This window comes from Lissotriton helveticus, chromosome 10 (assembly GCF_964261635.1).
Source record: "Lissotriton helveticus chromosome 10, aLisHel1.1, whole genome shotgun sequence".
NCBI classification, from domain to species: domain Eukaryota; kingdom Metazoa; phylum Chordata; class Amphibia; order Caudata; family Salamandridae; genus Lissotriton; species Lissotriton helveticus.
This window is the reverse complement of record NC_136071.1, coordinates 273,280,535-273,294,683: the sequence shown is the minus strand read 5'-3', so window position 1 is coordinate 273,294,683 and position 14,149 is coordinate 273,280,535. Positions and strand designations below refer to the sequence as shown.

General features: G+C 41.6%; 1 protein-coding gene and 1 long non-coding RNA gene across 5 annotated transcripts in view; one reads left to right on the top strand and one right to left on the bottom strand.

The window, feature by feature from the left end:
* The window catches only part of ADCYAP1R1 (ADCYAP receptor type I), an 857,256-nt gene that overhangs the window by 546,756 nt on the left and 296,351 nt on the right, over window positions 1-14,149 (bottom strand). For all 4 annotated transcript variants that reach the window (XM_078665292.1, XM_078665293.1, XM_078665294.1 and 1 more), the window contains exon 3: window positions 1,636-1,744. In XM_078665292.1, coding sequence (XP_078521418.1) covers window positions 1,636-1,744 — 109 coding nt within the window. The remainder of the gene's footprint in view (window positions 1-1,635; window positions 1,745-14,149) is intronic.
* Window positions 1-14,149, top strand: part of LOC144786249 (uncharacterized) — a 56,061-nt gene that overhangs the window by 26,994 nt on the left and 14,918 nt on the right. The window lies entirely within an intron of this gene.

The window sequence follows — 14,149 nt, the reverse complement described above, 5'->3', positions numbered from 1 at the left end:
GGGAAGGTTAGGACCTGGCAAGTGGGTTCCCAGGACGACATGGCAGTTTAAAACTGCACTCACTGACACTGCAATGGCAGACCTTAGACAAATTTACAGGGCCACTCAAGTGGGTGGCACAACCAATGCTTCAGGTCCACTAGTAGCATTTGATTTACAGGCCCTGGGGACACACAGTGCACTTTACAAGGGACTTATCAGTAAATCAAATATGCCAATCATGGAGAACCAATCATAATTAGAATTTACACAGGGCATATACACTTTAGCACTGATTATCAGTGGTAAAGCGCCCAGAGTCCTACAGCCAATAAAAAGAGGTTCAGAAAAATAGGAGGCAAAAGGAAAAAAAGTAACGAGATAAACCTGCAAAAAGGACAAATAAAGCTATTTTGCCTCCTTATTCCTCTGTTGGGTAAGCGCAAGGTTTTGATGCAAACATCAAAATACATTGGTACATGCTTGTGAATGTCCATGCTCCACCCATGTAATGCTCTACCTGGTGAAAAGTAATGCAAGGCTTCACTATATACTGTGTTGCATTACTTTGTATTTATTAACCCCTTCCATGCTGATGACAAGCTCAGCTCGTCATCAGCGTTACCTACCGTGTGCTGATGACGAGCTGAGCTCGTCATGTAACGCGGTAATTCTAAAAATGCCGCATACCGCGGGAAAAACGGCCGCACGCATGCGGTTAAATCACGCGCAGTGCCTTTGTGTGGCTTTGTAAATACCAAACACCAAACATGATTTTGCATCGGGGCTGCACCGCAAAAGTGACACAACCTTGATGCAAAATCATAGTAAATCTGAGCCATTGTTTCCATTGCTAATTCCCTAATAATTATGTAAAAGCTGGCAGCAACATCTCTAAGACTTGTTTGGAGGTGTGCAGTTTAAGCAGTTATCACAAATATATAGCTTGGTAAATATAGCAGATGTTTGTAATTTAGCTGTCAGCAAACATATACAGTAACCCGGGATTAAAGACATTTTTTTCACACTGTCCATTTAATGGCAGGTTCATAATAATGTCAGTTAAACAACAAAGGAGTGACTCAAACAAAATAGAATGAAACGTAAAAAGGAGCACGTGAATGTGTGAAGAAAAAAAGAAGAAGAAGAAAAATCACAGTGATTTTTTATATAAAACCCTCACTCACCCAACTATTGTCACCCAATAGTTGGGTGAGTGAGGGTTTTATATAAAAAATCACTGTGATTTTTCTTCTTCTTCTTTTTTTCTTCACACATTCACGTGCTCCTTTTTACGTTTCATTCTATTTTGTTTGAGTCACTCCTTTGTTGTTTAACTGATATTTTGACTGGGGTATAGGAGTGTCCCTGATCCCTTCCTCTCTTGTTGTTTCTACACAGGTTCATAATAATGGTCTTTGCTAGTTCATCCAAAAATACTGTATATGAATATGCCACGACCAGGATGTTTTATCTGCAGTTTACATTTTTGCTTGATGATGTAATGAAGTGTCCTTTTCATTTCATCAGCTGATGTATGCTGTACATAATGTGATTTATTTAATAAGGGATCATACTCCTTGAAACAGTTAAACGTCATAGTACTGATTTGTCTATTTAAATAAAAAGAGCCAATCTGATTAAACAGAAGCCTACCTTCAAACGAATCATTCAAGGAAGCAGTTTCCATCAGTATTTTTTCACGACATGCTTCTTCCTCCCTTTTAAAGATGCAGTCTAAATGCATTGCTGTAACTGTTGCAATCTGTGAAAAAATATAAACAAATCAAAATGAGTGTTTGATATGCAGGGTGATGCACATTAGAGTTCATTGGCTTGATTCTGGAGCCAGACTTTACCCCTTGACGGACATTCTATGATACATGGTAAATCAATGTATCTCCCTGTTCGCTTGTTCCCTTATATGCTATCACTGGGATGGCATTGGATAGGTAATCAGAGTACTAGGCTAGGCAAGAGAGATTCCACAACCTTGATGTGAGCTTTGGCCAAGCTACCACAAATCCTAAACAATTTGAACGGCAAACATAAAATGGTTTATTTGAAGACGCTCTTGCTCGACCTTATTAGATTGGAATGAATTGCAAAGCATTCCTCCCAGAAAATATTTGTCGAAAAATTTGCAAAAACTAGCCAAAACAACAATACAGCTCAGAAATACACGAGGTTGAAAGCAAATTAACTGGAAAGGCAATGACACAGAAATCGCATTTAATACAGTGAGAGAAAGCCCATTGTTAGCCTAAAGGAGATGCTAAACTTGTCTAAAAAAGAGCAGTGTTTTCATCAAGCTGTTGATTGGAGCTAAGACCTCATCCTTGTTTTTTGAACAATTGAATGATCCTTAGAACTAGGTACGAGCCAATTCAAGATACAATTAGAAGCAGCAACTAAAAAGGACGAGAGTTATCCAGCCTTTCATACCTCCTATCTTGCTCTACAAGTTGGGTGTCATTACAGATTTGACTAGAACATGGTTAGATGGTGGTAGGATTCTGTGTACTGCTGCTATTGAAACTATGCTTATTTCAGGGATTTTTCCCACTGTGCTTACAATGAAGAATAGAACAGATAGTTTGACATATTATAGGACATAATAATCTAATTTGTGTATTGACATTCAAGAATGGAATTTTCAAAGGAATCTCCAGAAATATACGTGAAATTTCCAGAAACTATGGCAATATATGAGGTGTTTTTTTAAATCCAGCCTGGGCAGCGCATGCGCTGTTGTGAGGCATGCAGTTTTGGAGTATGGCTTTGAAGCCCTGCCCACTCTGTGCCCATATTTTTCATTGGCTTGTGTCATTGTCCTTCATAAACGATGGCTTCTGAGTGGTTATTAGGCTAGCTAGTCCCTCCTCCTTGGCACCGTCATGTCTGCATTTGTTACCACCCATAACGACTGGACCTTTTACTGGTGTTCTTATATGGTCTGCTTTGAAGGTCAGTGAGCACTATTTTATTTAATATTCTTCCCCTATTCCACCCACTACCTTGTATTAGCAGCGCGCCTTTATTGACATTTTTACTAATGGTGGTCTGCTTTAAATATAGCAGCCGTGTTTTTAAATGTATTTATTTTACCAGCGTGGTCCGCATTTAGGGGCCGCGCTTATGTATTTATTTATTTATTTTGTTAACTAGTGACCATGCAGTGCTTTCACATTTATGGAGGTAGCATCCCTTCTTTACACAAACCACTTCTAAAGAAAGGTATGTGGCTGGCATTATAGTGAAAGCGCAGCATGTGTGTTTTTCCCCCGAAAAATCTGTTCTTCAACTTGATGCTTTTTTTTGGTCAAAGCGCTCATGCCATGGTTTTACTTCAATGTAGTACACGCCCCTTTCTTTAGACGCAACTTGTCTAAAGAAAGTGGCGGGGCCTCCATAAATGTGAAAGCGCCACATGGGCTCTAGTAAAACAAATATTTGAAAATGCAATAGGTCTCACATTTGCGCGAGTTTAAGGTATTGCATTGTCAATAGCTTAAACTCTCGTTAATGCAAAACCTATTGCATTGCAAATGCTTGTCCTCCTATGTTAGTGGGCCCTAGTGACAATTTTGGGGTGTGCAAAATGTGAGTAATATGCTTTTGTGTAAGTATGTGAAATTTTGGCAACTTTATGTGAAATTGTGCGAGCGCATGCACTGCCTTTTAACGCAAAATGTGTCCCGTATCCTCTCTGGACATGAGGGCGCATTGTACTCTAAAACTATAGCGAGAATTGGAGCTTGGGCAGAAAGGGACTGCTAAAGGCTTCAGTAGGACACAGATGTAAATGGGCAGTTGGGGCTTGCAGTCTCTTTGCCCTTTATTGCTTGATTTCACCTTGGTACTTTTAAATCTGTCCTTACACCTGCACTAGTCCTACCATGACTCCAACCACCGTGCATGACTCTGTATGTTCCCTGAATAGCTTCAAGGATTGTCAAGATTGTTGGATGTGCTTGCACCTCTCCAGCTTGACTTTCAGCTGCTTGCCTGCTGAGTTTACAACCAATGAATTAGTACTCCAGCCGACAAACATTGTGTTCCACCCTCTATACTTTTCTATAGTATCATACAGCCTCATAATATGTTTGCAGCCCTCCGCAACTTGTTTTGATTCGACCCACCCATTCTCAGTTCCTGCTCTAGTTTGCGGTGCCTGGTGCCACCCACCCTCTGTTGGTGTGTCCAACGCATGGACGAGAGCTGTTGTGAGATTGGGGTAGGTAGGTGGAGTTGGGAAGTGCGCTGAGACCAGCTGCATAGGCATAGTAAGGAGTTGTTTGTAACAAATATATAATCATAGAAATAACAGAGTTGGCAACAATAACATTGATTCTTAGATTTTTTTGTGTGGAGCATTTTTAAAAATAATTCTAAGAATTTATTTTCGAAGGCTAGCTAATATTACTAAATAGTTCCCTTTTACTATTCATACCATGTGGTAAATTTATATTGATAATTGAACTATGTGCCTGTCAGGGAAATGTGAAATGCTTTGTGGGTTATAAATAGATTTGAAACTGTTCATTGCTTATTTACTTATTGGAATTGGAATAGGTTGAATGAAAAAAGATAAATAACAAAGAGAATTTGAGATTATTTTAAGAATATTGAAAAGAAAAATGTGTAGCCAATAACTAAAATGGCAAAGACTAAAACATCTGAAAGATTTAAACACAGAACAAAAAAGTCCTGAACGAGTGAGAGAACCGGCAAAGCAGCACGGAACAGAAATTTTCCTCTTGCGCGGCTCGCGAATGTTAAATTGGCGATGGTGAGCGAGGAACATGAAATGCTAGACCACCTCCCAGTGTGATTTCTGGGTACAGGGTGTCCTGGCCAGCCAGACCGCTTGCATTGAGAAACCTGCTGCTCGCTTTGATGAAGCTACCACTCAAGTAGAACATCTTACTCAAGCGACAGAAAGAAGCAGTGCCCTCTTGCACTGCGCATGGTGCCATTTGCGCTGATTTTACAGTGCGGGACAAACACCCACTGCTAAAAATCAGCACAAGCAGGGAGCCTTACCGCACTCTGCCGCTTGCATAACTGTGTGGAGCCCGCTAGAGACTTTTTTTGGCACTTCGTGGAGTTCCACATAACAGAACTCCACACAGGCCTAGTTAAATGCCTAAAAAAGAGAAGGGGGCTATTTTCTTAAGTGGGTTCAGTCTGTAGTTGTTTATGTAGATTGTAATTGTTACAGCTTTATTGCATGAATTAATTGTATATAATTTTTTTTTATTATGAATGCTTTTTATTGGGACATACGATTACAATCTGTTTTTATATTCTGTCATTCTAATACACATAATTGTGGTCACCGGAATTGTAAATGCCACATATTTGCCATTCTATACAATATAAACATTGCAAAAACAAGTAATACAAAATAGACACTATAGACTTTAAATTTCATCACCCAAAACTAGAAGACTGAAATATTACAGAGAATGTTCTATGTGATCATTATGACTATCATTAACAAAAAATCACACTTCTTTTAAAACATAACTAAATCCAATGTATGTGCAATGTCAAGCGCGGTTTTAAAATGAAGATTCTGTTGAGGGTGGAATAGAGAGCAAAGACTGAATATAATAAAATGGATGATCCACCGATGACAGGCAGCAGCAAGACTGTGCTTTTTGTCTGAAAATCGTGCTGTTCTTAGCTTGTGTTCTGGCAGGAAACAAGAAACACTCTCAACAAAGGGAAATAACAGTAATTTGCACTGAAGGCGAACTGTTGACTTCACTCAATCATGTGCTGCCTTGTTCGGATGCATGCACTAGCTTACATTCAGGCTTCCTTTATTTGCTTTTATTTTTAGCTGTTCTGCCTTTTGCTTGGTTTCTGCCAATATAGCGTCCACCAACTTGAATAACAGGAAAATAAAAATGCGTTAAATATTTTCGAAAAGCTGATAGATATGCGTTTGCGAGATGAATATACAAATGCTTTTTTTTAAAAATGGTATCTGTGCCGTTAAAAAAAAATGTTGACGTTACTTTTACTCTTGTCATAAATGTTTTGTTTTACAATCAGCCTTATGTGATGAATAAAGCTAAAAAAAAGCCTTTTTCACAAGATTATGCGTGAATGTGTTCTTAATAGGCGAAAGGCGAGCGATAGGACAATGTGGGTTGGTGACCAGACTAAGATAAAGGGGCATATTAACAAAGGCATCTTGGAGTATATAAAATGTATCAGGGTCGGACTGGATCAGAAAATATGATCCGACTCCAAAATAAAAGTGGCCCCATTAGCGACTTATAAAGCTAAAAAAGAGGCTATTGGTTGCAAATCGGCCCAGTTCTGAACCGACTTGCTGCATGAGTGTTTTGCAAAGTATGGAAGACTGCATACGTGTATGCTTGCTGCAGCCAATATTTGTTTTAATACCTGGGAAATCAACAGTGAAGTTAACCTAACATGCCCACAAGCAGCCCAAAAAAAGACCCACACACTGACTTGTCTGACCAGCCCATTGGGCACTGCCTGATTGCCCAATGGGCTGGTCCAAGCCTGAAAGGTACTCCTATAGTACTCCTTCACATACTCTTAAAAACCTTTTAAATTAGCCCCAAAACATCTAAAATGGGAAAGTTCAGGGAATAGTTATATACAATTAGTACATACAGAAAGGCCTGTACCCTCTTTGCAGTTTTATTAACAGGGAGCTAGACGTTTTGTGGCAGAGTCAAAATCCTGTGCAAGAGTAAGTAAATGAGTACATTTCAATGAAAACCAAAATTTCTGTGTGTAGGCCCCATTTGTCTCCCATTATGTATTATTTTTCTTGGGATAGAAAATAAATGTTTATCGCTGTGGATGGCTACATGGTGATATAAAACCACTGGGAGATGAGCATAGTGAAAGAAATGGCGAGAGAATGAAGTTGATTAGGTGTGAAAGAAAAGACCATGGCAGCACAATGGCTGTGGCCACCATGACAAGAGTGCGGGTTGAAGACTATAAAAAAAAATAGCTGGATCTATTTGTGCCATAGTTGGGCAAACCAGCTCACAATTGGGAGTGGTTGAAGTGAAGGGCAGGCCCTTCGGCATACACTGCATTTTTTATTTTATGTTTTTTTTTTATTGTATTAATTCTGTCTAGTAGCGGCTTAACGAGCTGTGCTCTTTCAGAGGGTAAAGTTGGTTGAAGCTTCTCTGGGATATACTTTCTAGAGGTCGGGTTTTGGTCCGGTCCTAATGATCCAGCAGAAAAGTTATTGTGCACGTTAAAGTTTGTTGAAGCATTGGCATTGTTCAAGACTTCATAGGAAACAAAGAAAGTGAGTGCAGGGGTTTCTACCCAAGGATTCTTGTTAGTAACGAACTTGTTGATACGCATGTTATACAAATAACAATTGACTAAAGCCCAATAATTTAGGAAGGCAATTTTTCAAGAGAGTGGCAATAAGAAACAAGTTGTTTGCTGCTTACTACTACTGCTTCTGCAATGTGGATCACTAGTAATCAATTAACACATAAAATGCATTGCATGTGTCTGTTTGCACTCAGCCACAGTGTGCAGCATTTCAAACACATTTTGCAAACTAAGGTCCCGCTTACGTGGACAGTGATACTGTAAATGTACCACTTGTGTTGTATTTACAGTGCAGGAGCACTTGTGGTAAAAACAAAAAAGGTCTACATGATCTTTGAGAAGAGAAAGATACTATTTTGTTTCATCTGCTAATGACCATATTAAACTCCACACGCAGTGACCGAAATCCAGGGCACATCCACATACTGAGTGATGGGTGACACAGCTGCTTGCATTCTTTGCAGTGTCTTACTTGGAAGCTAGACCCATAGAAGGTGCATACCACAATGGTTTCCATATGCTGTAATGGTAGATCCTAAGAAAGAGCACAGGCACACCAACATTTGCTCTGTTGTTCAGAGTTCATTTTGGAAAGATTAGCATTGTTTAGATATCCTTTCATTCAGTAAGTTTAACTCATTTTCATGCACATAAAAACGTACACACGTGGATTTGAATACACTTGTAACCTTCGGAAGAAAGTGGATTTCTGTTGCAGTACCTCCCACTTTTTGCCTGACTCTGATGCTTTTTGACAGAGTGTGCACTGGGTTCCTGCTAACCAGTTCCCAGTGTCTGTGTTCTTTCCCAAAACTGTACCATTGTTTCCACAATTGGCACACCTCTGGCTCACTTATAAGTCCCTAGTAAAAGGCACTTGTGTTACCAAGAGCCTTATGACCAGAGAGGGTCTCTAAGGGCTGCAGCATGTATTGTGCCACCCTAAGAGACCCCTCAACAGGCAAAGGTACACTGCCACTGCAGCCTGCATGTTTTGGTGTAGATAAAATTGGAGCCCACCTGACACACATCCATGAGTGCCAGGCCTACCAGCACTGCAAGAGGCATAGGTAAGTCACCCATACAGCAGGCCTTACAGCCCGAGGCAGGGTGCACTATACCTCGAATGAGGGCATAACTGTATGAAGAGATATGTTGCTATAGTATTAAGTTCATTCTTAGACATTATACGTGCAAAGTGAAGATATACTGAGTACATGGGCTGGGAGTTTGTCATCACGAGTTCCACAGCTCCATGATGGCTTAACTGAATTCCAAGATGTTTGCACCAAACATTTCAGCTTAATAAACCCAGATTGATGCCAGTGTTGGGTTTTTAAAGAAATGCACTCAGATGGCATCTCAGAGGTGCCCCCTGAAATCCTACCAATTTCTTAGTGTGTGCCTGACTGGTCCTTACAGACCTGCTACCTCTAGACATGTTTCTGACCCCCTGAGGTGAGAGCCTTTTGCACTCGTGGGTCAGGAACAAAGTCTGCTACTGGTAGAGGTGCTTCACACCTAACCCCGAACAGGAACAGCATAGAAAGGCGGTGAGCCTCAAAGGCTTCCCATCCTTTGGTATAATGACCAGGGCCTCACCAGCTAGTCAAGATGACTGCTCTCCTGACCAAGCCCCATTTTTGGCAGCAATGATAGCTGGAACATTAGTAGACAAGAGGGGTGTGCCCCCTCTCAGCCAGGACAAACCCTAAGGTTCCCTGAACTGAAAATCCTCTAAATTGTTTTGGAGGACAATAGGGTTAGGGGTATGCCCTATGCTCAGAGGGAGTGAACATACAATGGATTTAGTCACCCTAAAGTTAAGCAGCCCATTAGATACTACCTTCTAGCCCCTGTAACACCCCTAAATTGAGTATTTAGTGGTACACTTCCTTAATCCTCAAATTGCCAACAACCTACGAAGAAGAGGACAAAGCAGAGCCATGCAGCAGCAAAGACTGAAGACACTAACTGACTTGGCTCCAACCCTGCCAGCCTGTCTGCAGCCCTAAATGACCCTGATACAGGAGAGCAACTCATCCTGCATCCCAGAAACCTCCAGAACCCTAGGACGACTGCGTGCCTTCTACAAAGACTTCTGATCTCCCGTAGACAGCAGACCTGTCCAGAAGAAAATCAACTGTACAGAGCAAGTGCTCTGCTTGCGGAACCACAAAGTCAACCACCTCTGCAACTGACACCCACGGCTGAGTCCAAGAGCCCCACCAGTACATGCCAAAAAATTAGGCTCAAGACCTATCCCGGAAATGCTGAAGATATATTTGGCCAAGACAAAAGCTATTGCTACATACAGGGAGGCAATTTGGGGTATGTTAGAAGTTGGAGAGCTGCAGCGTGTGGAGGACTCTTTTTGTAAAAGATTACTATCTGCCCCTCGCGCTTGCTTGAATTTCATCTGCCATATTGAAGATGGCCTACACTTCATTAGTGATGTGATAAAAATGGCCCTAAATCTTTTTAAGTTGGCAACACCATGTTAGAAAAAAAGGTCTAGGGGAAAGCAAAAAGTTTGGGGAACTTTAGCCAAAAAGGGCCAAGTCCAACAGGTGGTATAAATGTGGACTTGGGTTTTAAATTAGAGACTGAAAGAGAGGGTGTACATTCCTTTTCTGAAAAAAAGTGTTTTCATAGCATGGTTCTGAAAAATTTATAAAGCTCTAATTGGATTCTGAAGAAATCTGCTTTTTGTGTTATTACGATAGATAAGCGCTTACTTAGGAGGGATCTCATTTGTATTGAGCTCACGTCTTGAGAGATTGAAGATGGGAATACACCGGGGAGAACTAGAGTTGTTCTCTATGTGTTCTACTGTCCCTCTGTACCGGTATTTTCTGCGTGTCTATCTCTCTCCCGCAAATTGGTTTCATGCCCTGCTCTGGTTCCGTTTGTTGCCCCTCCCTCTCTGGCCTAAAAAACCGATTTGTGTGGGATTACCCGAGCCGAAACGTGTGCCTTCCTCTGATTCGTCAGAGGAGTTGGAGTCTGCTGATGACTCTGAAAAGATGACCAATTTATTATTTTTGTATCTACCCAAGGTAATATTTTTCCTTGTTGGTTGTGCTTGCGAGTAATATTCTTCATGTAAGTATGGTTATGCCTTCTGTTTGGTGAAGTTGTTAATATCTTTCTGGATCTTGTCTGCTTTTTTCTTTAGTTCGAAAGTTTTGAATTTACTGATTGTTTTGTTAAGCTTTTTGAGTGAGTTGTTAGCTTCTTCAAGGTTATCACATCCCAGTAATTCCTTTTCTAGCTCTTCTATTTCTTGTATCTCTCTTACTATGTTCGAGTGAGATCTCTATTCCTAGCACCATCCAGTGCCTGGAACACGTTGTGGAAATATGACTGAAGCCCCTTTAAAAATTCCTAACACATTCTGTATAATAGTAGTCTTTAGATATTCTTTTAGCATACTCTGTGCGTACATGCTTTTTCTTTGCTTGTTCTAATTTCTCAAGAATCACTTGTTTGGTAATGGTAGAGATAGCAGAACTATTTGATGAAAAGAGTGATGGTCCACTGATAACTTTGGCTATGTATTCTTCTGTATAAAGGGGGACCTCTCTGTCTGACAGTGACGGCTCCTCCATGGGGGCGTTTGGGTGCCGCCCCCCTGCTTTCTCGCCGTGCGAGAAGACAGAAACAAATGGTAGTTATTGCCTTAATATAACTACCGTTTGTTTCTGCCTTCTCACACGGCGAGAAAGAAGAACTTCCTGGTTTAGAGTTACTCGAGGGCAGGGGGGAGTGGCTTGCCCACTGTTGTTAATACTGACTGTTTGGGCAGCCTGAGGCTGCCCAAACAGACAGTATCAACACAACAGTGGGAAAGCCACTCCCCCAAGCCACTCCCCCCTGCCCTCGAGTAACACCATCCACTCACTCTCCCTGTTCTCTCTGTATGCTGCAGCAGCGGCATACAGAGAGAAAGTGACGTAGCCTGGGGCAGCCGGCCGCACCAATCAAGAACGAGGCGGTGGAGGGGAGGGAGGCTGCCTGCCGCGCCGCCTTCCTGATGACGTGCTGCCTGCAGGACTTGAACCAGGACGGCGGGAGTCGGGACGGAGTCTCCGATCGATTGTAAGTTTACTTTTATTTTATATATATTTTGTTTGTTTCCAAACCCCTCCCGCCTCCCCCCTCATCCCCTCAGGTCGTCGTTTTTAAGTAGCCGGGAAGAGGGGTCACGGGTCAGTCTATTCATGATTCAATGCTGCCGCGTTCGATCTGCAGGTCACCAATTTGAATCACAGTAAAGACCGACCAACTCATCCTTGCCTCCTTATAGTAACACCTTTTATTTATAATAATTCTCAGCAATGGGAAAAGTGCAGGATAATGTGCCTCTGATGATGGAACTTTTCTTTCGAAACGAGTTGGATTACTAGTGTACTTGTTAATGTCGAAGTCTACTGATAACAAATTACACGATAAACACGAAGGAAACTGTAAAATGAAAATTATGAATAAAAATGATTCAAAATCAGAAAACTAAAAGAATGATTTAAAATGTTTACAGTTCAAAAAGATCACCACGATATGTTCACTTCTTAAGGGGAAAGGTCACCCGAGATGTAGCATATGGTGTGATTATTTCAAGTGATTCGGAAATACAAAGGGAGCACTGATAAGGTATTTTGAAATTGAATTAGAGACGAGGAGCAACAGGATAGGTTGTCATAGTGAGTTGCATTAAATTGGGTAATACTAGTAATATCTGTTGTTTGCAGTGCTGGCCATAAAAGAAGCGCGGTGTAGTGGAAATGCCGCCTGTGAATCCTCTTAATGGCTGCACGCAGAGATAAGCAGGAACATAGACACGAGGCCCTTTTTGGGCCCCGGGGGCATCATAACAAAGGGAGAATCTGGAGATATGGCCTCGTGGATAAGTTGTTGCCTTTGGGGGGTTGTATGCTATGGTCTGTGTGTTTTGTAGAGTGTTACTTTCCAGTTATTTTTGGGTTTGGACGGAGGCTTTTTCATGTATACTCCCCAGGGTATGGCCACACAAAGAGGTTAACAGGTTAACGTTTATCTCAGAGTCTCCTTGTTGTCCAAACATATCAGTTTCCTTGCAAAGAATGAATGCCTGCCAATGTCTCTGTTCTAGTCTGTCCAGCTTTTAATTTTTCAGAGACTGGATACTTGCATATCCCAGCTGAAAGGTAGTTTGAGATGATGAATAAAAAATTAACAAATATCGTAGACATAGTTCAGCTCTAAAAATAACGAGTTCAAGAGTGACTGACGGAATGCATGGAGCAGTGTTTAACTACTGTTTTAGCAATTGGCCTGTGCCCTGTCGGGTGATGTCAACTATAGTATGTATGTCTACACTTTCACAATTGCTTTATAAACCGTTTTGCATTGCTTTGTCAAATGGTCTTTGAAAAATGCACCATTTGCACTCTTTTTTCTCGGGATAATCTCCCCCACCCTCTTATGACGTTCACGCTCGCTTTGCACACTCGCAACGCGTCTCATCCGCAACTTTTACGCCCTACCAATTTCAAATGTCACCAGCCGCCACTGCTGTCTGACATCTAGAAAATGACAGTAGTAGTAATATTGGAATTAGAGTAGGTGTATCAATAATATCAGAAGAATAAGGTGTCAGTTTTAACATGAAAGGGACAATATAACAAAAAAAACTAAACCACCTATTGATGGAAGGAGCAATATCATTCGCTCTTGCATTGAATCAATTCAATTTCAATCTTTATTCGGTTAAAAACCTTATAAGATACAATACATTTAAAAAATACAACAAATGCAAAATCACAGTTAGATTTGAAGACAGATAGCAGCACATGATTCTTGTAACATGAAAGAAGGAAAAAGTATTTACATGTCCCAAGGATGTTTTTCAAATGGAAGACAATACATTACAGTCGGCCTGTCTCATCTAGCGGGATCACTTATTGAATAAAAAGTATAACATAATGGAATAAATATAGTTTAAAAGAAGCACCAGGATCAGTAAAAACAGCAGTACTTTAGCGTATAATTATTATTATTATTATTCTGAGTTTTGTATAGCGCCTGGTTACCAATAGGCATCCCAGCGCTTACCAGAACATAACACTACTAAAAAGATGCAAGGATTAAACGGAAAACAAAAAAGTTTTTAAAAGCTTACGGAAGCGAAGAAGACTAGCCTCCGAGCGCAGATGTAAGGGCAATGAGTTCCACAAGGAAGCCACATTTATTGAGAACCTTCTGCCACCAGTTCTTGCCTTTTTCACCCTGCCAACCTGAAGGAGATGTTGGTGGTCAGAGCGAAGTGAACGAGAGGCCTTGTAGGGCTGGACCATCTCATCCAGAATGGGTGGACCGACTCCGTGCAGAACTTTGTGGGCAATGCAGAGTGACTTGAATTTCACCCTGTCCCTCACAGGGAGCCAGTGCAATGCCCTCAACGCTGGACGGGCAGATTGACGCCTAGGGAGACCCGTCAAAAGCCTAGCAGCCGCGTTCTGCACATGCTGCAGTCTGTTCAGGGTAGACTCGGGTGCGCCCAGGAATAGCGCATTGCTGAAATCCAGCCGCGAGATGATAAGTCCCTGGATGAGGAGCCTTCGAGTGGCCACTGGGAGCAAGGGCAAGATCTTCTGGGCTGAGCGGAGCAGGCCAAAGCACACGCCAGCAGTCTTTTTGGCGTGGGTTTTAAACGATAGGTCCTGCTCCAGCCATACCCCCAAGCTCTTGATCTCCTGCTTGGGGGGAGGCATCGGACCCAGACAGTCTGGCCAGCTGCTGGGGGACAAAGATGGGGAAGAGTTCCCCAGCAGCATCA